At 46.9% G+C, this 25,021-nt stretch overlaps 1 protein-coding gene across 2 annotated transcripts in view; it reads right to left on the bottom strand.

Annotated features, from left to right (window-relative positions):
- Nucleotides 1-860: 860 nt before the first annotated feature.
- The window catches only part of CNTNAP2 (contactin associated protein 2), a 2,759,350-nt gene continuing 2,735,189 nt past the window's right edge, over nt 861-25,021 (bottom strand). For both annotated transcript variants that reach the window (XM_069211508.1, XM_069211509.1), the window contains exon 24: nt 861-2,151. In XM_069211508.1, the coding sequence (XP_069067609.1) occupies nt 1,952-2,151 (200 nt within the window). In that variant the 3' untranslated portion in view covers nt 861-1,951. The remainder of the gene's footprint in view (nt 2,152-25,021) is intronic.

The following is a 25,021-nucleotide window of genomic DNA, read 5'->3' as shown; positions in this document are numbered from 1 at the left end:
CCGGGGGGGAGCTCGATCGAAAGAGATCACCTAACTAGGGGGCACCTAACTATTTCTTTTTAAAAATATGCCCCGGGGGGGGGGGTGGCAGCCCGTTTTCCGAGGTGGCCAACCCCCCCCAGTGAAATCCCTGGTGTCTAGTGGTGTTTCCTGGCCCCCGATCGCAGCTGTGCTGCGATCAGGGGCCAGGAAACACTTTCAGGAAGGCCTCGTAAGAAAGTGGAGAGTCTCCCCTTTCTTACGAGGCCTTCCCTAACGTGGGCCGCTTATTGCTCCGATGGGGAAATCAACAAAGGGGCGGGTGGGGGGCGGGGGGAGACACGGAAAAGCTTCTGTGTCTCCCGGGGAGAAAATAAATTAACCCCCTCCCTGGTGTCGGCCACTGGTCATGACCCGCACCAGGGAGGTAGTGCGGGCGTCCCAAGGGGTTAAGCCACAGTTACAAAGAGTAAGCCCAGGATTCCTTTCAGGATACTTGTTTTGGTGTTTTAGGAACTAGAGTGTTTAATTTATGTAGGTTCTCCACCACAGTTCGCATTAGAACATAAGAGACTTTCCCCTCAGTTAACTGACCAGCCACAGCGCATTAATGCAGTTGTAGTTCGTGGTGCATTGTTGAATTATCTGCTACAATCCAATTAATAGCACCTTCGAGAAGCAGGTAAAGGACTACCCTGGCTAGACCTATTGCATAGACACAACTCCATACATTTTTCATACAACCATAACATTCTATTGAAGAATCCTAACTTTCTAAGCTCTACAAATAGTGTATTTTACCTACAGATGACAATGTCTGTCTACAGTAAACTCTACAGATTTATTGATAACATTCCAAAAACAAAAAGAAGAGAGCAATGTTCTGCCAAAGTAGTTAGGTTTATGGGAAACAATATTCTCCCCACACAATAGTTTTAATGGAAGAACATAAACCAAGAACATGTTTGCATTGTACCGCAACAGAAATAATGTGTAAACAATATCAGCTGCTATGAAATGGTATTAATTATTGCAGATTATAGCTCTATAATATCATTGCTATAGTCAAAAGAAAATACAAGCTGTCCATATATTTTAACGTCTAAGTCTAATTTCCTTTTTCATTTATTAGATAGAACAATACATGTTTCAATTTATTTGAATACTTTTCTTACATAGGCTCTAGTGAACTGCTTTGTAAATTAAAAAGAAAACCACAAGGCTTGCTGTTAAACATTCAAAGAGCCCTCTCTTTCAAATGAAATACAAGGCAAGATGAATCCGACAACATACTGTTGTATCGAACAACTGTCTCTCATTGCAGAATCGACAAAGTAATATGCAAACTTCGTATACCTCTGGCAAATGCAAACTCCCAGATTGTTGGCATTAGTCAATAACGACTGAAATAGCGGCAGACATTGGTTGGCATGGTTGGAAGGGGGTGCCAATTTCATAAATAAACATCCATTTTAGTAGTAAATCATGTTACCCTGGACTGAAGAATACGTGGAAAGAAGGTGCATGTGTGTGCATACAGAATCGAGAGGTATATATGTATGTACACACACACACACACGTCCCTTTGTGTCTGTGTGTGTGTGCTCGTTTGCCTTTTAGTCAACTGTGCTCATATCAGATGTAATAACATTTGAAGGCCTTATAAAAACAGTAGAAAACTGGCCCTTATTGTCATCATGAGTAACCTGATAACTCTTAACTATCAAGAAAGTGGCAAGCATTACTCATTTCGTTAGACCAATACTGTAACTCTGAACGCTGATTTTATTTAAAGACAGATGAGTCAATGAAAAAGTTAATTTTTACATTCTCCAAGTCTTTTGACAGCTGCTTATTTGCTAAACTGTGCGATTCATTTGAAGAGGCGCTGAAAAGTCTGAAGCAGGGCGCTTTCTGCTTTCTCCACACTCCAGCGATGTATTTGTTTTCCCATGCTATTTCCATGCTCCACCTAGATCAACCATTCTTTTTTGCTCTCGTCAATGGTCTCAGTAAAGTTTTGATCATTGTTCATTATGGCGGCATCCGCAGTGTCAGCTGATTCGGCTCCCTTGGCTTCATTCGTGTGATAGGTTCCCTTGTGACGGAACATGTAGCGGATTAGGAATACCAGGGTGCACAGGATGGTGAAGATCACAACAGCAATGACACCTGAAGAGACCAGAAAAAAGATTCAGGAATAATAAGGAGGAGAAAATATTCAATGGGCTAGAATAATTTTACATTAGGATTCTTGGCTACATTTTGATAGCCCTATACTATACAAATTTTCAAATGCATTCATTTCCCTTTAACACGTGTGGCAAAAAACATTTTTTAAGGTGCATGTTCCATGCGTGCTTGGCAGGCCGCTCATAAATAGACAACAGCTTTCAATTTAAGTATGCTGGGGCCAAAATACAAAACACTTATGAGTATGTGAAGCAGTAATGCTGATGTATTCTCTTGTATTTTTACATGACTTTGTGAATCAGGTCTGAAGTGTCCAGCTATTTAAATAATATACTAAATATCGAATGAATGGTCCCCCAATTTTAGATATTTTGGACCATAAGAGTAATACATTATTACTATAGGAGTACTGAGTAATGTACTCTAAGATGCGTTTGTGAACAGACCCAGGAGCTTTCTTCAAAGGTGCTCGGACTTGCATGAAAGAGCCTGATTTATGGTTTGGCGGACGGATACTCTGTCAGAAACCTGCTCCCCTATTCACAAGGGCATTATGTCATATCATGAAAGAATACACTTGTAATAAGGCGGCAGGAATCTGTCACGTTTCTGACAGAGTACCCACCCACCAAAAGTCTAATTCAGGCCCATAATTTGTTGCACTAAATAGATACAGGTTTAAACTGAGTTTTTTTTATCTGATCTCAGCAAAGGAATAGATAAATATTACATATGAAAAGAAGAAAGCAGGTTTTTTGGAAAGAACACAGTGCACACTTATATGTCTTGACACATCTTTTGTAAATTTATGATATACATAGCACTTCCATACATCTTAAAAGGAATGAAATAAATGTTATTGTAAAACGATAGACATTGACCTTATAGGTGGGGTTAGGAGGAATTCCAAAATAATAGGACCTAACCAAGGAAGGAGCTTAAAGCACACACGTGTAATTAGTTAACTTGAATAAATAGGTTAAATTCCACTCAACAAATGTATAACCATAATATTCAAACACTAAAACCAAAATAAAGTGTATAGGCATACTCTAAAATTAGAACATATTTCTACACCAGTTCGTGTAAGTACGCACTACCCAATTAGGTAACAGTAGACAGTCATGTCTTCATAGTAAAATAGGGGCTAGATGTACAAACATTAATCACAGTGATTATGAAATAGAGATTTGTATTCAAGTCACTATTCGGTAATCATAATTACTAATGTGTTAAAGTGAAATCTGGCCCTGATTTCTAAATTAGTGATTCCTAGTGGGTCACAAATAGACCTACATCACGAATATTAATGAGATAGGTTGCAATTTGGGACCCACTAGGAGTCGCTGCCATCACATGTATGGTGGTCTGCTGGTGCCAGCAGACCACTATGTCTATGATTACATTTAAATAAAGCAATCTTTTTTTTTCCCAAACGCAGTCAGTTATCCTTAAAGGAAACAGGATGTGTTTCAGAAGAAAATAAAACTTTTATTTCTTAAGAACAGGCAGTGGTCCATGGGGCCGCTCCTTGTCCTTAAAAACATATTTTTTCAAACATTCTCAAAGAGGAAGGCATCCCAAGGTCAGCCCTTCCCATTTGAGAGTGGGTTATTGATGGTAAAGAGTGAATATTTTATAATCGCATTTCTGTTGCAAAAATTAGCACATACCATTCCGATTCCCTATTCCGAAGGCCCCCCCAACACACAGCTTCCAAATAATACTATTTTTGTTCACAAGCACAACCTGTGATTCAATAACAAGTTACGAAATCACAATTTGGTGTTTGTACATTACAAAAAGTATTTTTGCGGTCCCATACGGTCTGATTGTGCAAATCTGTCTGTTTGTGACAGCAAAAATGCTTTGTGCATCTAGCCCTAGATCCAGAATGACATCTGAGGCCTGGAAATATACTGTTAGCACAATATACACTAAGACATGTTTTTAATCGTCCTATAGTCTTGTATATGCCAGCAGAAGTAAATATGCTTTGCTCGAAGATATCTGTAAACCAGTAGGAGCCTCTACCTCTTTGGAAGGTTATACATCCAAAAAACTGGACATGATGTAATTAAGGGCCAGATGAAGCAAATTCCCAAATTGCGACTTGCAATTTGCGAGTCCCAGCGACTCGCAAATTGCAAGTCGCAATTTAGGATGCAGAAAGGTGTCTCAGACACCTTCTGCGAGTTGCTATGGGGTCGCAAAGACCCACCTCATTAATATTAATGAGGTGAGCCGCAATTTGCGACCCCATAGCGATTCAGGGATGGAGGCCTGCTGTAGTCAGCAGACCTCCATGTCCGTGACTGCTTTTAAATAAAGCAGTTTTTTTTTTCAAAGTGCAACCCGTTTTCCTTAACCTCTTCTGTGCCTTGGACGAGATGATCTCGTCCAAGGCTACAGTTCCCCTGTGCCTTGGACGAGATCATCTCGTCCATGGCACAGGGGAACTTGGGGGCGCGCTAGCGCGCCCCCCGTGCACCCCCCTTCCCCCCCCAAGTCGGGGATGGAAGGGGAAGACCTTCCCCTTCCACCCCCGACCCCCCCCCCACCCCCCCTGTGACGTCAGCGCGCGCGCGCGCGCTGATGTGTCACAGGGGCCTCCCTCGTCGCGCTGGAAGCTCTGCTTCCAGCGCGATTGAAAAAGAAATGCAAAAGCATTTCTTTTTCAATCACTTGGGAGGCCCGGAGGGGCTTCAAAGGGAAGGAAAAGTATTTCCTTCCCTTTGAAGTCCCTCCGAGGGTTTCAAAAGCCGGATTGCTTGCAATCTGGCTTTTGAAACCCCACTAGACACCAGGGATTTTTTTTTTTTTCTTAGAAATTGACAAAAGGGAGCGACCCCTTGGGCACGGGTCGCTCCCAGGGGGGGCATTTTTTTGAAAAGGCCTTTTCTGCCCCCCCTGGGGGCAGATCGGCCTTATTAGGCCGATCTGCCCCCAGGGGGGGCAGAAACCTGTAGGCACCAGGGACCATTTTTTTTTTTATTTTTATTTTTTTTTTTATTTTTTTTTTATTGAGGTGGGGAGCGACCCCTTAGGCAAGGGTCGTTCCCCTTGGGGGAAAATTATATTTTGGCCATTTCTGCCCCCCTTGGGGGCAGATTGGCCTATTTTGATGAGGCCAATCTGCCCCCAAGGGGGGTAGAAACCACTAGACACCAGGGATTTTTTTTTTTTTTTTATTGTTATTGACAAAAGGGAGCGACCCCTTGGGCAAGGGTCGCTCCCAGGGGGGCATATTTTCGGGAAGGCCTTTTCTGCCCCCCCTGGGGGCAGATCGGCCTACTATTAGGCCGATCTGCCCCCAGGGGGGGCAGAAACCTCTAGGCACCAGGGACCATTTTTTTTTTTTTTGTTTCATTTTTTTTTTTTTGGGTGGGGAGAGACCCCTTAGGCAAGGGTCGCTCCCAATGGGGGAAAATTATATTTTGCCCATTTCTGCCCCCCTTGGGGGCAGATTGGCCTATTTTGATGAGGCCAATCTGCCCCCAAGGGGGGTAGAAACCACTAGACACCAGGGAGTTTTTTCTTTGCGTGAATTTCACGCAAAGGGAGCGACCACTTAGGCAAGGGTCGCTCCCTGGGGGGGAGGGGAATTTATTTTAGGCCATTTCTGCCCCCCCCCTGGGGGCAGATCGGCCTATTATTAGGCCGATCTGCCCCCAGGGGGGGAAGAAACCTCTAGGCGCCAGGGCAAATTTTTTTTTTGTGTTTTTTTTTTTTTTGTTCTTTTTTTTTTTTTTTTAGAGATGGGGAGCGACCCATCAGGCAAGGGTCGCTCCCCTGGGGGGCAAATTGTATTTAGACCATTTCTGCCCCCCTGGGGGCAGATTGGCCGATTTTAGGTCAATCTGCCCCCAAGGGGGCAGAAACCACTAGGCACCGGGGATTTGTTTTTTGGCGCCAATGTCACGCAGGGGGAGCGACCCCGTAGGCAAGGGTCGCTCCCGGGGGGGGTGGGTGGGGGTTGGGGGGGCAAATTTATTTTAGGCCATTTCTGCCCCCCCGGGGGACAGATCGGCCTATTATTAGGCCGAACTGCCCCCGGGGGGGGGGGCAGAACACTCTAGGCGCCAGGGCAATTTTTTTTTTGTGTTTTTTTTTTTGTTGTTTCTTTTTTTAGAGATGGGGAGCGACCCATCAGGCAAGGGTCGCTCCCCTGGGGGGGCAAATTGTATTTAGACCATTTCTGCCCCCCGGGGGCAGATTGGCCAATTTTAGGTCAATCTGCCCCCAAGGGGGCAGAAACCACTAGGCACCGGGGATTTGTTTTTTGGCGCCAATGTCACGCAGGGGGAGCGACCCCGTAGGCAAGGGTCGCTCCCGGGGGGGGTGGGGTTTGGGGGGGTAAATTTATTTTAGGCCATTTCTGCCCCCCCGGGGGACAGATCAGCCTATTATTAGGCCAAACTGCCCCCGGGGGGGGGGGGCAGAACACTCTAGGCGCCAGGGCAATTTTTTTTTTGTGTTTTTTTTATTTGTTGTTTCTTTTTTTAGAGATGGGGAGCGACCCATCAGGCAAGGGTCGCTCCCCTGGGGGGGCAAATTGTATTTAGACCATTTCTGCCCCCCTGGGGGCAGATTGGCCAATTTTAGGTCAATCTGCCCCCAAGGGGGCAGAAATCACTAGGCACCGGGGATTTGTTTTTTGGCGCCAATGTCACGCAGGGGGAGCGACCCCGTAGGCAAGGGTCGCTCCCGGGGGGGGGGTGGGGGTTGGGGGGGCAAATTTATTTTAGGCCATTTCTGCCCCCCCGGGGGACAGATCGGCCTATTATTAGGCCGAACTGCCCCCAGGGGGGGGGGGCAGAACACTCTAGGCGCCAGGGCAATTTTTTTTTTGTGTTTTTTTTTGGTTGTTTCTTTTTTTAGAGATGGGGAGCGACCCATCAGGCAAGGGTCGCTCCCCTGGGGGGGGCAAATTGTATTTAGACCATTTCTGCCCCCCTGGGGGCAGATTGGCCAATTTTAGGTCAATCTGCCCCCAAGGGGGCAGAAACCACTAGGCACCGGGGATTTTTTTTTTGGCACCAATGTCACGCAGGGGGAGCGACCCCGTAGGCAAGGGTCGCTCCGGGGGGGGGGGGTTGGGGGGGCAAATTTATTTTAGGCCATTTCTGCCCCCCCGGGGGACAGATCGGCCTATTATTAGGCCGATCTGCCCCCGGGGGGGGGGGGGGGCAGAAACCTCTAGGCGCCAGGGGAATTTTTCTTTTTTTTCTTTTTTTTTTCTTTGTTTTTTTTTTTTTAGAGATGGGGAGCGACCCATCAGGCAAAAGTCGCTCCCCTGGGGGACAAATTGTATTTAGGCCATTTCTGCCCCCCTTGGGGGCAGATTGGCTGAGTTTAGGTCAACCTGCCCCCAAGGGGGCAGAAACCACTAGGCACCGGGGATTTGTTTTTTGGTGCCAATGTCACGCAGGGGGAGCGACCCCGTAGGCAAGGGTCGCTCCCGGCGGGGGAGGGTGGGGGTTGGGGGGGCAAATTTATTTTAGGGCATTTCTGCCTCCCCCCCTGGGGCCGGCTGAGCTACAGGCCAAACACCACAGGTAGGCACCTTGCAAAAAACACCTCTGTTTTCTGTGAAAAAATATGTTGTGTCCACGTTGTGTTTTGGGCCATTTCCTTTTGTGGGCGCTAGGCCTACCCACAGAAGTGATGTACCATTTTTATCGAGAGACTTAGGGGAACGCTGGGTGGAAGGAAATTTGTGGCTCCTCTCAGATTCCAGAACTTTCTGTCACCGAAATGAGAGGAAAAAGTGTTTTTTGGGCCAAATTTTGATGTTTGCAAAGGATTCTGGGTAACATAACCTGGTCAGAGTCCCGCAAGTCACCCCATCTTGGATTCCCCTGGGTTTCTAGTTTTCAAAAATGCACTGGTTTGCTAGGTTTCATCAGGTGTCGGCTGAGCTACAGGCCAAAATCCACAGGTAGGTACTGCTTTTTATAAAAAAATGTGATGTGTCCACGTTGTGTTTTGGGCCCTTTCCTTTCGTGGGCGCTAGTCCTACCCACACAAGTGAGGTATCATTTTTATCGGGAGACTTGGGGGAACGCTGGGTAGAAGGAAATTTGTGGCTCCTCTCAGATTCCAGAACTTTCTGCCACAGAAATGTGAGTAACATGTGTATTTTTAGCCAAATTTTGAGGTTTGCAAAGGATTCTGGGTAACAGAACCTGGTCCGAGCCCCGCAAGTCACCCCTCCTTGGATTCCCCTAGGTCTCTAGTTTTCAGAAATGCACTGGTTTGGTAGGTTTCCCTAGGTGCCGGCTGAGCTAGAGGCCAAAATCTACAGGTAGGCACTTCGCAAAAAACACCTCTTTTTTTTCTCCAAAATTTAGGATGTGTCCACGTTGCGCTTTGGGGTGTTTCCTGTCGCCGGCGCTAGGCCTACCCACGCAAGTGAGGTATCATTTTTATCGGGAGACTTGGGGGAACGCTGGGTGGAAGGAAATATGTAGCTCCTCTCAGATTCCAGAACTTTCTGCCACAGAAATGTGAGGGACATGTGTTTTTTTAGCCAAATTTTGAGGTTTGCAAAGGATTCTGGGTAACAGAACCTGGTCCGAGCCACACAAGTCACCCCTCCTTGGATTCCCCTAGGTCTCTAGTTTTCAGAAATTTACAGGTTTGGTAGGTTTCCCTAGGTGGTGGCTGAGCTAGAGGCCAAAATCTCCAGGTAGTCACTTTGCTAAAAACAGCTCTGTTTTCTGTGATGTGTCCACGTTGTGTTTTGGGGCATATCCTGTCGCGGGCGCTAGGCCTACCCACACAAGTGAGGTATCATTTTTATCGGGAGACGTGGGGGAACGCTGGGTGGAAGGAAATTTGTGGCTCCTCTCAGATTCCAGAACTTTCTGCCACAGAAATGTGAGGAACATGTGTTTTTTTAGCCAAATTTTGAGGTTTGCAAAGGATTCTGGGTAACAGAACCTGGTCCGGGCCACACAAGTCACCCCTCCTTGGATTCCCCTAGGTCTCTAGTTTTCAGAAATGCACAGGTTTGGTAGGTTTCCCTAGGTGCCGGCTGAGCTAGAGGCCAATATCTACAGGTAGTCACTTTGCTAAAAACAGCTCTGTTTTCTGTGATATGTCCACGTTGTGTTTTGGGGCATATCCTGTCGCGGGCGCTAGGCCTACCCACACAAGTGAGGTATCATTTTTATCGGGAGACGTGGGGGAACGCTGGGTGGAAGGAAATTTGTGGCTCCTCTCAGATTCCAGAACTTTCTGCCACAGAAATGTGAGGAACATGTGTTTTTTTAGCCAAATTTTGAGGTTTGCAAAGGATTCTGGGTAACAGAACCTGGTCCGAGCCACACAAGTCACCCCTCCTTGGATTCCCCTAGGTCTCTAGTTTTCAGAAATGCACAGGTTTGGTAGGTTTCCCTAGGTGGCGGCTGAGCTAGAGGCCAAAATCTACAGGTAGTCACCTTGCTAAAAACAGCTCTGTTTTCTGTGATGTGTCCACGTTGTGTTTTGGGGCATATCCTGTCGCGGGTGCTAGGCCTACCCACACAAGTGAGGTACCATTTTTATCGGGAGACGTGGGGGAACGCTGGGTGGAAGGAAATTTGTGGCTCCTCTCAGATTCCAGAACTTTCTGCTACAGAAATGTGAGGAACATGTGTTTTTTTAGCCAAATTTTGAGGTTTGCAAAGGATTCTGGGTAACAGAACCTGGTCCGAGCCCCGCAAGTCACCCCTCCTTGGATTCCCCTAGGTCTCTAGTTTTCAGAAATGCACAGGTTTGGTAGGTTTCCCTAGGTGGCAGCTGAGCTAGAGGCCAAAATCTACAGGTAGTCACTTTGCTAAAAACAGCTCTGTTTTCTGTGATATGTCCACGTTGCGCTTTGGGGTGTTTCCTGTCGCCGGCGCTAGGCCTACCCACGCAAGTGAGGTATCATTTTTATCGGGAGACTTGGGGGAACGCTGGGTGGAAGGAAATTTGTAGCTCCTCTCAGATTCCAGAACTTTCTGCCACAGAAATGTGAGGGACATGTGTTTTTTTAGCCAAATTTTGAGGTTTGCAAAGGATTCTGGGTAACAGAACCTGGTCCGAGCCACACAAGTCACCCCTCCTTGGATTCCCCTAGGTCTCTAGTTTTCAGAAATGTACAGGTTTGGTAGGTTTCCCTAGGTGGTGGCTGAGCTAGAGGCCAAAATCTCCAGGTAGTCACTTTGCTAAAAACAGCTCTGTTTTCTGTGATGTGTCCACGTTGTGTTTTGGGGCATATCCTGTCGCGGGCGCTAGGCCTACCCACACAAGTGAGGTATCATTTTTATCGGGAGACGTGGGGGAACGCTGGGTGGAAGGAAATTTGTGGCTCCTCTCAGATTCCAGAACTTTCTGCCACAGAAATGTGAGGAACATGTGTTTTTTTAGCCAAATTTTGAGGTTTGCAAAGGATTCTGGGTAACAGAACCTGGTCCGAGCCACACAAGTCACCCCTCCTTGGATTCCCCTAGGTCTCTAGTTTTCAGAAATGCACAGGTTTGGTAGGTTTCCCTAGGTGCCGGCTGAGCTAGAGGCCAAAATCTACAGGTAGTCACTTTGCTAAAAACAGCTCTGTTTTCTGTGATATGTCCACGTTGTGTTTTGGGGCATATCCTGTCGCGGGCGCTAGGCCTACCCACACAAGTGAGGTATCATTTTTATCGGGAGACATGGGGGAACGCTGGGTGGAAGGAAATTTGTGGCTCCTCTCCGATTCCAGAACTTTCTGCCACAGAAATGTGAGGAACATGTGTTTTTTTAGCCAAATTTTGAGGTTTGCAAAGGATTCTGGGTAACAGAACCTGGTCCGAGCCACACAAGTCACCCCTCCTTGGATTCCCCTAGGTCTCTAGTTTTCAGAAATGCACAGGTTTGGTAGGTTTCCCTAGGTGGCGGCTGAGCTAGAGGCCAAAATCTACAGGTAGTCACTTTGCTAAAAACAGCTCTGTTTTCTGTGATGTGTCCACGTTGTGTTTTGGGGCATATCCTGTCGCGGGTGCTAGGCCTACCCACACAAGTGAGGTACCATTTTTATCGGGAGACGTGGGGGAACGCTGGGTGGAAGGAAATTTGTGGCTCCTCTCAGATTCCAGAACTTTCTGCTACAGAAATGTGAGGAACATGTGTTTTTTTTAGCCAAATTTTGAGGTTTGCAAAGGATTCTGGGTAACAGAACCTGGTCCGAGCCCCGCAAGTCACCCCTCCTTGGATTCCCCTAGGTCTCTAGTTTTCAGAAATGCACAGGTTTGGTAGGTTTCCCTAGGTGGCAGCTGAGCTAGAGGCCAAAATCTACAGGTAGTCACTTTGCTAAAAACAGCTCTGTTTTCTGTGATATGTCCACGTTGTGTTTTGGGGCATATCCTGTCGCGGGCGCTAGGCCTACCCACACAAGTGAGGTATCATTTTTATCGGGAGACGTGGGGGAACGCTGGGTGGAAGGAAATTTGTGGCTCCTCTCAGATTCCAGAACTTTCTGCCACAGAAATGTGAGGAACATGTGTTTTTTTAGCCAAATTTTGAGATTTGCAAAGGATTCTGGGTAACAGAACCTGGTCCGAGCCCTGCAAGTCACCCCTCCTTGGATTCCCCTAGGTCTCTAGTTTTCAGAAATGCACAGGTTTGGTAGGTTTCCCTAGGTGGCGGCTGAGCTAGAGGCCAAAATCTACAGGTAGTCACTTTGCTAAAAACAGCTCTGTTTTCTGTGATATGTCCACGTTGTGTTTTGGGGCATATCCTGTCGCGGGCGCTAGGCCTACCCACACAAGTGAGGTATCATTTTTATCAGGAGACGTGTGGGAACGCTGGGTGGAAGGAAATTTGTGGCTCCTCTCAGATTCCAGAACTTTCTGCCACAGAAATGTGAGGAACATGTGTTTTTTTAGCCAAATTTTGAGGTTTGCAAAGGATTCTGGGTAACAGAACCTGGTCCGAGCCCCGCAAGTCACCCCTCCTTGGATTCCCCTAGGTCTCTAGTTTTCAGAAATGCACAGGTTTGGTAGGTTTCCCTAGGTGGCGGCTGAGCTAGAGGCCAAAATCTACAGGTAGTCACTTTGCTAAAAACAGCTCTGTTTTCTGTGATATGTCCACGTTGTGTTTTGGGGCATATCCTGTCGCAGGCGCTAGGCCTACCCACACAAGTGAGGTATCATTTTTATCGGGAGACGTGGGGGAACGCTGGGTGGAAGGAAATTTGTGGCTCCTCTCAGATTCCAGAACTTTCTGCCACAGAAATGTGAGGAACATGTGTTTTTTTAGCCAAATTTTGAGGTTTGCAAAGGATTCTGGGTAACAGAACCTGGTCCGAGCCACACAAGTCACCCCTCCTTGGATTCCCCTAGGTCTCTAGTTTTCAGAAATGCACAGGTTTGGTAGGTTTCCCTAGGTGGCGGCTGAGCTAGAGGCCAAAATCTACAGGTAGTCACTTTGCTAAAAACAGCTCTGTTTTCTGTGATGTGTCCACGTTGTGTTTTGGGGCATATCCTGTCGCGGGTGCTAGGCCTACCCACACAAGTGAGGTATCATTTTTATCGGGAGACGTGGGGGAACGCTGGGTGGAAGGAAATTTGTGGCTCCTCTCAGATTCCAGAACTTTCTGCCACAGAAATGTGAGGAACATGTGTTTTTTTAGCCAAATTTTGAGGTTTGCAAAGGATTCTGGGTAACAGAACCTGGTCCGAGCCACACAAGTCACCCCTCCTTGGATTCCCCTAGGTCTCTAGTTTTCAGAAATGCACAGGTTTGGTAGGTTTCCCTAGGTGGCGGCTGAGCTAGAGGCCAAAATCTACAGGTAGTCACTTTGCTAAAAACAGCTCTGTTTTCTGTGATGTGTCCACGTTGTGTTTTGGGGCATATCCTGTCGCGGGTGCTAGGCCTACCCACACAAGTGAGGTACCATTTTTATCGGGAGACTTGGGGGAACATAGATTAGCAAAACAAGTACTATTGCCCCTTGTCTTTCTCTACATTTTTTCCTTCCAAATATAGGAGTGTGTGTAAAAAAGACATCTATTTGAGAAATTCCCTGTAATTCACGTGCTACTATGGTCTCCCCGGAATTCAGAGATGTGCAAATAACCACTGCTCCTCAACACCTTATCTTGTGCCCTTTTTGGAAATGCAAAGGTTTTCTTGATAGCAATTTTTTACTCCTTATATTTCAGCAAATGAATTGCTGTATACCCGGTATAGAATGAAAACGCACTGCAGGGTGCAGCTCATTTATTGGCTCTGGGTTCCTCGGGTTCTTGATGAACCTACAAACCCTATATATCCCCGCAACCAGAGGAGTCCAGCAGACGTAACGGTATATTGCTTTCGATAATCTGACATTGCAGGGAAAAGTTACAGAGTAAAACGTAGAGAAAAATTGATGGTTTTTTCACCTCAATTTCAATATTTTTATTTTTCAGCTGTTATTTTCTGTAGGAAACCCTTGTAGGATCTACACAAATGACCCCTTGCTGAATTCAGAATTTTGTCTACTTTTCAGAAATGTTTAGGTTTCTGGGATCCAGCATTGGTTTCATGACCATTCCTGTCACTGACTGGAAGGAGGCTGAAAGCACAAAAAATTGCACAAATGGGGTATGCCCCAGTAAAATGCCAAAATTGTGTTGAAAAATTGGGTTTTCTGATTCAAGTCTGCCTGTTCCTGAAAGCTGGGAAGCTGCTGAGTTTAGCACCACAAACCCTTTGTTGATGCCATTTTCAGGGGAAAAACCACAAGCCTTCTTCTGCAGCCACTTTTTCCAATTTTTTTGAAAAAAACAAAATTTTCACTGTATTTTGGCCAATTTCTTGGCCTCCTTCAGGGGAACCCACAAAGTCTGGGTACCTCTAGAATCCCTAGGATGTTGGGAAAAAAGGACGCAAATTTGGCTTGGTTAGCTTATGTGGACAAAAAGTTATGAGGGCCTAAGCGCGAACTGCCCCAAATAGGCAAAAAAAGGCCTGGCACAGGAGGGGGAAAAGGCCTGGCAGCGAAGGGGTTAAAGGAAAACGAGCTGCACTTTGAAAAATAAACCGAAACCTTTTGTTTTGGTATTTTTCAGGGCAGGTAGTGGTCCATTGGACCACTGCCTGCTCTGAAAAATTATTTTTTATGCCAGACACAAAGGGGAACTTTGCGACTGGGTTACCATCCACTTCAAGTGGATGGTAACTGCGCTTTCATTTGCGACCGCAATCGCGGTCGCAAATGAAATTGCATACCAGTGCGACTCGCAAATAGGAAGGGAACACCCCTTCCTATTTGCGACTCGTAAATGCATTTTGCGAGTCGGTTCCGACTCGCAAAATGCATTTCACATAGCAAAGTCGCTTTAGCAACTCGCAAACGGCGATTTTCGGTGTTTGCGAGTCGCTAAAGCTTTGCTACATCTGGCCCTAAGAGACTATCTAAAAATACCAGACATTCTTGCAAAGTAGAGGAATAAAATATCAGAAATTAGCCTGCATTCAGCAATCATACAAGTTGCCAGGCAACAAGTGGTCTAATACTATATGGACGGGCCATAGAATCTTCCACCTTTGGGCTATCAAAATTAAGAGAGAAAGTAGAAACATTCCTCTATGGCCCTGAACACACACCGTCCAAGATTTCCAGTACACACAACCATACCAGACAAGGATCAATAACAAACTGCAGCAATCCTAACTACTGTGTAAAGAACAGCAACTTACCAAGACTAAAATGTGTACTACATATAATGTATAGCTACAAAACTAGGTTATATTAGAGTATATAAAGGCCTAGTTTTGATCGGGAGCACACACTTTGCTAAAACGTGCAATCTGGCACAATATAGCGCAAGCTACACAACTGATGATCTTTCGCAAGCAAAAGCATTTTTGTGCAGTATACTAATAGGAGGGGAGCACTGACAAAGCATTGCATCACACTGAGCGAAACCCCTGATTATCTATGCAAAGAGGGTGTTAGGGACAGGAACTGCACAAACACCCTTAGAATTCTACACACAGCTCTTTCAAATAAATTCATACAAAGTAGCGCAATCTGCCTATGCCTGGAATCTTAATGTTGAATAAAAGCATTCAAAACCATTGGGAAAGGTAACATGTAAACGTGTAATTTCCACAAGGAACGGTATAACACAATTTTCTCTCAGCCTGTTGTCTGCTTGTAGAGGTTTGAACCCGAGGTTGGGCCTAGAATTAAAAACTCACACAAGAAACTGCTTGCTCACCTTTGCACCACAGCTCAACACTAAATTGTTTTAGCATTGCGCAAAGAAAGTATTTTTAGCACCAGCGTGACTCATGATATAATTGGCATGTGATGCATAGTGTCAATACCCCTTCAGAGGTCCATCGGGCACAAAGGGGCTACTGTGCCCAACCGTGGTGGTTGACGACTTTTATTCCTGAAGTACTGGGGCTGACCTACTAAGGAGCCTAATCATTTGGGCCAAGTACCCCTTCTGCACTTTATTCTTAGTAATAGCTGTGGTTGAGCAGTCAAGGCTCCCTTGGATGGATGTAGATACCGGTCAGCGAACTCAGCCCAGCCAAATACTTGCTTTCCGAAGAAAAGTAGTATTTTATTTTTAGGTCTACAAATGTAATGAAGTACAACAGCATCTCCCTTCAGGTCGGTGCTCTAGTTGTCAGGCGAACCCCTGTCCCACCCTACTTTATGTAACATGCTCAGAGTTAATCTCCATTCACTGGTGGACACATTAGGGAGCGTGAACAATTGGGCCGGGTTCAAGCGTTCTCTTTTGACTTTTAATGATTTCAGTCAAAATCTCTACGGTTCAGCAGCACCTTTAGCAGCAAATCTCCCAGGGCTCCAAAGGCCCTAGTTCACGTCTTACCCACTCTTGCAGCACAGAAGCCTTCAATGTTACAGCGGGTGCCCTCAGCGCTTATACCCCTGAGGTTCGATCCTGGTCAGAGAAGTTAGGCTTTTCGCTGCACGTGGTAACATCAGGCAGTTGCAGGCTGACTCTCTGGACTGGCACAGAAGCTCTCCTCAGCAACTGGAGCAGGTTCCAGTCCACATGCAGTAAGTCAAGTTCTCCCCAGTGGGAGAATTCAGTCCTTTGGCTCCCTCTGGAGTTTGTGAGGGTTCTTCATCCTCCTAGACATCTTCCTGGTCCACGGGGATCAGCCAGGGCAGATCCTTCAGCGTGGCTAGTCCTGTCGGTTATAGCCCCACTTCAGAATTAGTCAATGGCCTCACTTGATGATTTGGTCGTGGCAGACCTCCTTGACATACGGGGTTGCCACGGCACCTTTTGAATGCAACATAAAGTCCTCAGGTGCAATCACCCACACCATGGTGGCCCCTCCTGGCATACTGGGTTGCTACTTAGGTGTTCACGAGTCCTGGCATGCTGCCTACACAATTTCCTTACCGGTGCCCCTGGCATACGGGGTCACTGCAACGAGGATGTGTTGGCACAAGGGGTATGGCCCAATGGGTACACTGCTGAATCCTTGCATATTGTACAGGAAGTCCTCACAGTGGGACTCCTCAATGGACCTTGCTTCCTTCAACGCTCTCCTCTTCCTCACAGAGCACGCTGTTCTCAGCAAGCAGGAAGGTGCTGGTAATCCAGGCTCCTGGGTGGAGACTAGCAGGCTTTGGCCCCCAGTCCTAGTCACAGGCAAAAGTTTTGCAGAGCTTCTCCTTCTCACATAGCCTGTCTGACTGCATGGCAAATGACAAATAGTTGGGGACTCAACCTCTCCTTATAGTCCTTTTCCAGAACCAACTCGGGGCAATCACTATGTGTGTGGTGCACAACTCTTCATCCTTTTTTTTATTGTACTTCACGCGAGCATATGTCCATCACATTCTTTCCCTGCATATGCACTTCACATCACTACATCTCTCATGTAAGGTATTCCTTTCAGGCATACATACACCCAGTACATGTACTAACCACACATGCACTGCACAGTATTGCTCTATCCTTGTTCCGTACCCTTCCCAGACACACTTACAACAAACACAGTCACTACTCCTGTGCTATGCAGCACTCCACATCTACCTGATGTAGGTCACAGGTGAGTTAAGCACACAGCAGCAAAACCTTTAAGAAGGTGAGTCGGCCCTTAGGCATTACTCCAGTGACCTAGGGTAAAAAGGTCCTGTTCACTACTACTGATCACTACATGGTATGCTGCCACCCATGTGCTTGTGCTGCCTAACTCCTGGTGAAAGCAGAAGCCCACTATGAGGGTAGTGCTTTGGGTGCCCTTCCCAGGCCATGAAGACTGTAATCCGTGAGACACGCATATGTCAAGGCACACACGCATGATCTGAGTTCGCCAAGGACAAAAAAAAAAATGAATTGGCATTAGGGCTCCAGACAGCAGTCCAGTTGGGCACTCAGGGCAGGAGTATACGTCTCTTACCATGCAGAGGACTTTTCTTTCCTTACACATAGTAAATATGTACTATATCATTTTTTGTTGTGTTGTACACAATTTTTATATTTGGGCCATTGTGTCTTCTGATTTTTTTTAAATGTACAATTCATGCAATACCCCTACTTGAACATTAAAATACGCTAGGATTGTGGTGATTTTTTGTGCACATATGAATTATGGCTGTCTTAAAAATAATAATTACTATCTTACATTACACCTCTGCTGAATCTAAGAGATGTATGTGGCAAAGATTTTTATTTCCATGTGAATGATGATTATTTTAGTCTAATAAGAATGTATAGCAGCAGATGTCATCAGAGAAGGTTTGCCTGCTGAGCCATCTCTCTGATGCTCATATCAAAAACATTGCAATGAAATGCAGCTAGTATCTATACAACAACATTTTAGAAGCCATTACATTTTACTGTATTAAATACCTGTACCTGAGACATAACATTTGTTAACAGAAATGCCTTTTTGCATCACTTTTTTAAAATGAAGAATAGGTTTACAAATGAACAGTTTGTAGTATGACTAAACTTAATGGCTCAGATCAAGCACCAATAACTGTTGGAGGAAGCAGAAGAGGAAAGTGGATGAAATAAAGATGTATGTGGTCATATTCAGGAAGAAGGCTGGGCCTAAAAATGAAATGGCTAATTTTATGTTAGGTGGACACGTACTACATCACAATTGTGGCGATATTCCACCCTCCCCTTATTACAAGTGGCATAGGGTGTAATGCACTTGTAATAAGGCAAACATGACAGTCATCATGTTTGTGATGGCGTAACCTGCCTGCCAAACTCTAAGTCAGGCTTTAAAGGGCCAAAAACTCCTTTTGAGTGAGGAGCAGATTAAACTTCCAGGCTGAAAAACTCAGACACCCACAGGGTCAGAGAAGGAAAGTTGCGGCCTAAAAAAAACATGATGGCCCACTTCGATTAGTAGTTGCAAATAACATAAACGTCTTAAACAAAAAATAAATGCAATTTGAACTCATCAGTGTGTTAACTCTGAATTTTACTAATGAATATTCATGTATTCTGAGTGCTGAATTTGCATAGAAAAATAAGTTAACGTAGAGAACTAATAGGCTGTGCAATAGACCCCGTTAACCAACCATTGGAAGGTAACGGGGGCATTTTTCAACCCAAAAGGCATCCCCTGGAACTGGTAATGGCCATCAGGGGTGGAAGGTGCAGATCCCTCTTTAGCCCTCTCAGTCAAGGCGATCTGCCAGTACCCTGATGTGAGATCAAACGTACTCAGGAACTTGGCAGTGCCTAGGCTGTCAACGAGCTCATCAGCTTGGGGGATGGGGTGAGCGTCAGTCGGTGTGACGGAGTTGAGACCCCAGTAGTCCACACAGAACTGGAGTTCTGGCTTTGCACTGGGGGCAGCAGCCTTAGTTAGGTACAAGCACCACAGGGCTGGCCCAGGGACTGCTGGACTTCTCAATAACCCCCTAGGGCCAACATCTTGGAGACCTCCTCCTTGATGCTGGCCTTCACCTTATCTGACAACCTGTACATTTTGTTCTTTACAGGGGGACTGTCTCCTGTGTCAATGTCATGGACACACAGATAGGTGAGTCATGGAGTAAAGAAAAACAGGGATGAGAACTGCTCCAACAACTCATAGCAGTCTCCTCTCTGATCTAGTCAGGGAGTCAGAGAGATTGACACCCTCCACTAACCCATCGCCTTCTTTGGCAGAGAGGAGGTTGGGGAGAGGTTCACTCTCCTCTTCTATGCCCTCATCTGTCACAAGGAGCATACTGACCTCAGACCCCCTTAAAATGAGGTTTGAGTCTGTTATGATGGAGAACGCTTAGGGGGTGCCTAGGGGTCTTGAGGTCCACAAGGTAAATGGCCACCCCCTTCCGCTCCTTGATCTCAAATGGACCAGACCAGCGGTCCTGGAGAGCCCTAGGCTCTGCTGGCTCCATTACCCAAACCTTGTCTCCAGGTGAGAACTCAACCAGAGTGGCCTTCCGGTCATACCACTCCTTCATCATCTCTTGACTGGCCTCAAGGGTACTCTTGGCCTGCTTTCAAAAGCTTTGGGTTTGGTTGCGGAGGGCCAGCATGTAGCTGACCACATCCTAGGTAGGTGTCTTAGGAGCTTTCGCCCAGCCCTACTTGACTATGCTTAGCCGTCCCCGACAGGGTGACCATAAAGAAGCTCAAAGGGACTGAACCCCACCCCTTTCTCGGGCACGTCTCTATAAGCAAACAGAAGGCATGGCAAGAGGATGTTCCACTTACGCTTCATGGTCTCAGGTAGGCCAGTGATCATGCCTTTAAGGGTCTTGTTGAATCACTCAACAAGCCCATTGGATTGAGGATGATAAGGGGTGGTAAACCGGTAGGTCACCCCACATTCATCCCACATGGACTTCATGTATGCAGACATGAAGTTTGTGCCTCTGTCAGACCCAAACTCCATAGGGATCCCCACACGGGTAAATATTCCCATCAGGGCTCTGGTCACCACCGGTGCAGTCACTGTTCTCAGAGGGATTGCCTCTGGATAGCAGGTGGCATGGTCCACCAAAACCAGGATAAACCTGTTGCCCAAGGAAGTTTTGGGGTCCAAGGGACCAATGACATTGATGTCCACCCTTTCAAAGGGGGTGCCAACGAAGGGAAGTGGGATCAGCGGGGCTGTAAGCCTTTTTCCTGTCGTCCCACTAGCCTGACAGGTGAGGCAGACCCTACAGAAACGATCTGAGGCTACCTGCATTCTAGGTCAATGGACGTGGGTGACAAGCCTGGCAAAGGTCTTGTCTTGGCCCAAATGTCCTGCCAGTGGGATGTCATGAGTCAGACCCAGTAGGAAGGCCCAGTAACACTGGGGGACCACCAGCAAACGTGCTGCCCCAATGGCCGGAACCTTAGTCTCACTGTAAAGGAGATCATTTTCCCAGTAGAAGTGGTAATCACCAGAGGCTTCACTAGCTACTTGGGCTGTGGCCTGCTGCCTCAGACCCTCAAGGGTGGGGCATTCCTTCTGCACCTTGCAGAATTCTGCCCTGGTTGGCCCACCCTTTACTTGCCAGCCAGCAAGTTCAGGCAGGTTGCCCAGGTTAGCTATGTCCTCTCCAGTTGGCTCAGTGGCCTCCGCTGCAGGGGCCCCGTCCACCACCGTGGGAACATCTGAGGCAGGTTTGCCATGCCTCTTGCCCTTCCTCTTTGCAGCTGTTTGGGCCATTGTTCCAGGCTCCAGACGCCCTTGAGTCCCTTCCCTAGCAGCCATGGACATTGTCGTCATGCAGACCCACTCAGGCAAACCTAACATCTCCAGATGGGATCTGAGCTCTACCTCCTTCCAGGCAGTATGCTCAAGATCATTGCCTAACAGACAATCTACAGGCATGGCAGGACTCACAGCTACTTTCAGAGTACCAGAAACCCCCCCCACTCAAAGGGACTCACAGCCACTGGTAAGCGATTGTCCGCGACTATGACCTGGTGAAATGTATTAGGGACTATTTGCTCTGCTGACACCAGCTGATTCTTGACAGTAGTCATACTGGCTCCTGTGTCACGCAGAGCCTCCACCCTTTGCCCATCAATGGTGACCCACTGCCTATACTTCAAAGTATTGGCAGACGTGGGCTTTAGGCACCGTCTCCTTATCTCCCAGGGATAACAGTTTCACCTCACTCTGCCCCCCAAAGCTAACTGGGACGATCTCCCCCCCCGAGCGCTACAGTAGCCAACCCAGGTGTCTGTCCAGTGGTGGACTGTGCTCTCTTGGAACACTGGGAGTCGCCCTTAGAGTGTCCATGCTGGTAGCACTCTAAGCATTTGGGGATGAACTTCCCTAACTTCTTGTGGAAGAACCCCGGTTTCTTCCAAAATCTAGAAGAGGAATGGTTACCACCCCCCCTTGGGAATTGTTTGGGGGCCTTTTGAGAGTTCCTTATCTTTAAGTTTATCTCCCCCCCTTTCTTCTGTTGGGAACCCTGCCCACCTTTGTGAGTGTCCCCCCAGATACCTTTTTGGACACTCTGGTGCTAACCCAGAGGTCCGCCTCCTCAGCAAGCTTCCTGGGATCAGTCAGCTTAATATCTACCAAGTGCTGGTGCAACTCTGCAAAGGAAATACTGAGCATATGGTCTCTCAGAATCAAATCATATAACCCTTTGTAATCATTTACTTTGCTGCCCCGCGCCCATCCATTCAGTGCCTTATTGGAGAAATCAAAACTATCTACCCAAGTTTCTGTGGAAAGTTTGGTGCTGTCCCTAAACCTCTGATGGTATTTCTCAGGGGTCAGCCCAAACTTGGCCAGTAAAGCAGCTTTGATGGGTGCATAGACATTCTGATCATGTGGAGCTAGTGTAAGAAGTGTCTCCCCCCCACTAGTGGTACATAAAACCACAAGGCCGCCCCCCATTGCTCATCAGAAGTCCCATGGGCCCTTGGTGCAACTTCATAGGCAGCCAACCACTTGTCAATGCCATCTCCCACCACATAACTTGGCACCACATTCTTAGGTATACAAACCTTTTTCTCCCCAAAAGGTCCTGCATGTATGCTTCAACCATCACTGCTGGACTCAGACTGTCTCGCCTTGATCTCCAGCTCCTTGAGACTCAGTTCATGAGCCAACAAAAGTTTCTTCTCAGCCAGGGCTCTCTCAGCTGCTTTTGCTTCTCTCTCTGCCCTCCTTTCCTCCTGTTGAGCCTCAATTTCCAACCTTGCCATTTGCAATTGAAATTCCCTCTCCTCTCTCCTTTCCTCTGCGGTCAGGCCCTGATCAGAAACACTGCTCCCTGGTTTGGAAGGGGGCACAATTGTAGTGGTAACTTCATCCACTGATGGGAAAAAATCCTTTGGAGGGACATCCTCTAGTCCCTCCTCCTCAACATCCTCCTCTGAATGGGCTTCTGACCAGACCCTCTGCGCCATTTGAAATTCCTCCTTTCTCGAGGCACCTTGGGTGGGTACTCCCATATCCCTGCAGAGCCCTTTCAGCAGTTTGACAGTATATGTTTCCAACAGGGCTGGGTCAAAATCTTCATTTCCAGCTTGAGACCCAACCTGAGGCATGTTGAGTGAGGATTTTAATTAGAAAGTTTTCAGGAAAAACGAAATTGCAGAAAAAAGATAAAAAAATCAAGTTGACCTTCAACTGTGGGTAGGTAGTGAATACTTAGCTACTGTATGTCACTGCACAAATACAAGTCCTGTCCTCACCGCTGATCACCTGTCTTGCTTTGATCTCAAGCTCCTTAAGACCCAGTTCATGAACTTACAAAAGATACTTTTCAGCTAAGGCTCTCACACCTTCCGCTTGCTTGGCTGCTCTCTTAGGTTCAGCCTGTTTGGCTTCTCTCTCTGCCCCCTTCTACTCCTGTTGAGCTTCAATTTTTAACCTTGGCATTTGTAACTGGAATTCTTTCTCCTATCCTCTGCTGTCAGGCGCTGATCAGAGACACTGCTCCCTGGTTTGGCAGGGAACACAATCACAGGGGTATCATCGTCCACTAATGGCAAAAAATCCTCAGAGGGGCTATCCTCTGGACCCTCCTCCTCAACATTCTCGTCAGAATGGGCTTCTGCCCAGGGCATCAACGCCTTTTGGAATTCCTCCTTTCTGGAGGCCTTCTGGGTAGGTACTTCCATATCCCTGCAGAACCCCTTCAACTGTTTGGTAGTATATGTCTCCAGCACGGCTAGGTCAAAATCTTCATCTCCAGCTTGAGACCCAGCCAGAGACATGTTGAATGAGGATTTTAGTTAAAAATGTCAGGTAGAAAACGAAATTGCAGAAAAAGATAAAAATCAAGTTGACCTTCAACTGTGGGTAGGTAGTACACAATTAGCTATTGTATGTCACTGCACAAATACAAGTCCTATCCTCATTGCTGATCACCAATGTTAGAAATGGGGACTTTGGTTGGCAGCCAGGTTACCCCCGCCTGTCCAAGCAAGGGCGCTCACTCTAGTCAGGGTAAGTCACACACAATCCAAATTATCCTGTGCCTACCCTCTGGTAGCTTGGCACTGAGCAGTCAGGCTTAACTTAGAAGGCAATGTGTAAAGTATTTGTGCAATAAATCATACGAAAACACAGTATAGCACCACAAAAATACACCACACAGTGTTTAGAAAAATCTATAATATTTAGCTGGATAAATGCAGGTCAAAACGATTAAAATGCAATAAGTATATGTTGAGATATCACTGTAAAACTTATATAAAGTGTCTTAAGTCTTTTAAAAACAATCAAAGTCTCTTTCAAGCACAAAGTACCTGGTTTGTGAGCAAAATCTCCGCAAAGAACCGCAGAGGAGGAGATGCATGGAAACATAGGGGGTGCACGTCGATTTCTTGGGCCGCACACGGCGGTGCGTCGTTTAGTTTTCACGCATTACAGCTGTGCGTCGATGTCCCGCGCTCGGTCGTGGATCCTCTTCGGGTTGCAGGATTTTCGGATGCCCCGGGGACGATGCGTGGATTTCCTGCACTGGCAGGACGTAGTCACAGGAGCTGCGTCAATTCAGTGTGCGTTGTTTCGAATTTTCTACCACACGACAGGTGCAGTGTCAATTCCTCTCTCGAAATCGGGCTGGTCGTTCCCGCTTGGCTATGCATCGATCCGGTGGGCCGGGCATTGAGTTTCTGGTGGTTACATTGCCGCTGCATCTATCTTTTCGATATGAAGTCAAGCTGCATCGTTCCGGTTCAGCGTGCAGTGAAATTTTCATCACGGTGCAGGCTTTGCATAATTTCTGGCATTCTGTGCGTCAAATTTCACCGAACAAGAAGTCCTTCTTGTAGCAATGAATTATTTTTGGCCCTGAGGCTTCAGGGACCGGGAGGCAAGCTCTACCCAAGCCCTTGGAGAGCACTTCTTCACCGGAGCTAGAGAGCAGCAAAGCAGCAGTGCAACAGCAAAGCAGCAGCCCTTCACAGAAAGTAGACAAGTGAGTCCTTTGGGCAGCCAGGCAGTTTCTCTTGGCAGGATGCAGGTTCTGGTTCAAGTTTCTTCTCCAGGAAGTGTCTGAGTTACTAGGGGCAGAGGCCCTGTTTAAATACCCAAATGTGCCTTTGAAGTGGGGGAGTCTTCAAAGAGTGACTTAGAAGTGCACAAGGTCCCCTTTCAGTTCAATCCTGTCTGCCAGGTTCCCAGTAGGGGGTGTGGCAGTCCTTTGTGTGAGGGCAGGCTACTGTCCTTTGACATGCAAGTGTCACGCCCTCCACCCTCCCAGCCCAGGAAGACCCATTCAAAATGCAGATGTATGCAAGTGAGGCTGAGTATCCTGTGTTTGGGGTGTATCTGAGTGAAAGCACAAGGGAGCTGTCAAATAAACCCAGCCAGACATGGAATGTAAGGCACAGAAGGATTTACGTGCAGAGAAATGCTCACTTTCTAAAAGTGGTGTTGGAAAATGGGTTATTGGTAAGGGCACATAAGTACCTAC

The sequence above is a fragment of the Pleurodeles waltl genome, chromosome 10 (genome assembly GCF_031143425.1).
Source record: "Pleurodeles waltl isolate 20211129_DDA chromosome 10, aPleWal1.hap1.20221129, whole genome shotgun sequence".
NCBI classification, from domain to species: Eukaryota; Metazoa; Chordata; class Amphibia; order Caudata; family Salamandridae; genus Pleurodeles; species Pleurodeles waltl.
This window is presented reverse-complemented; position numbering and strand designations above follow the sequence as displayed.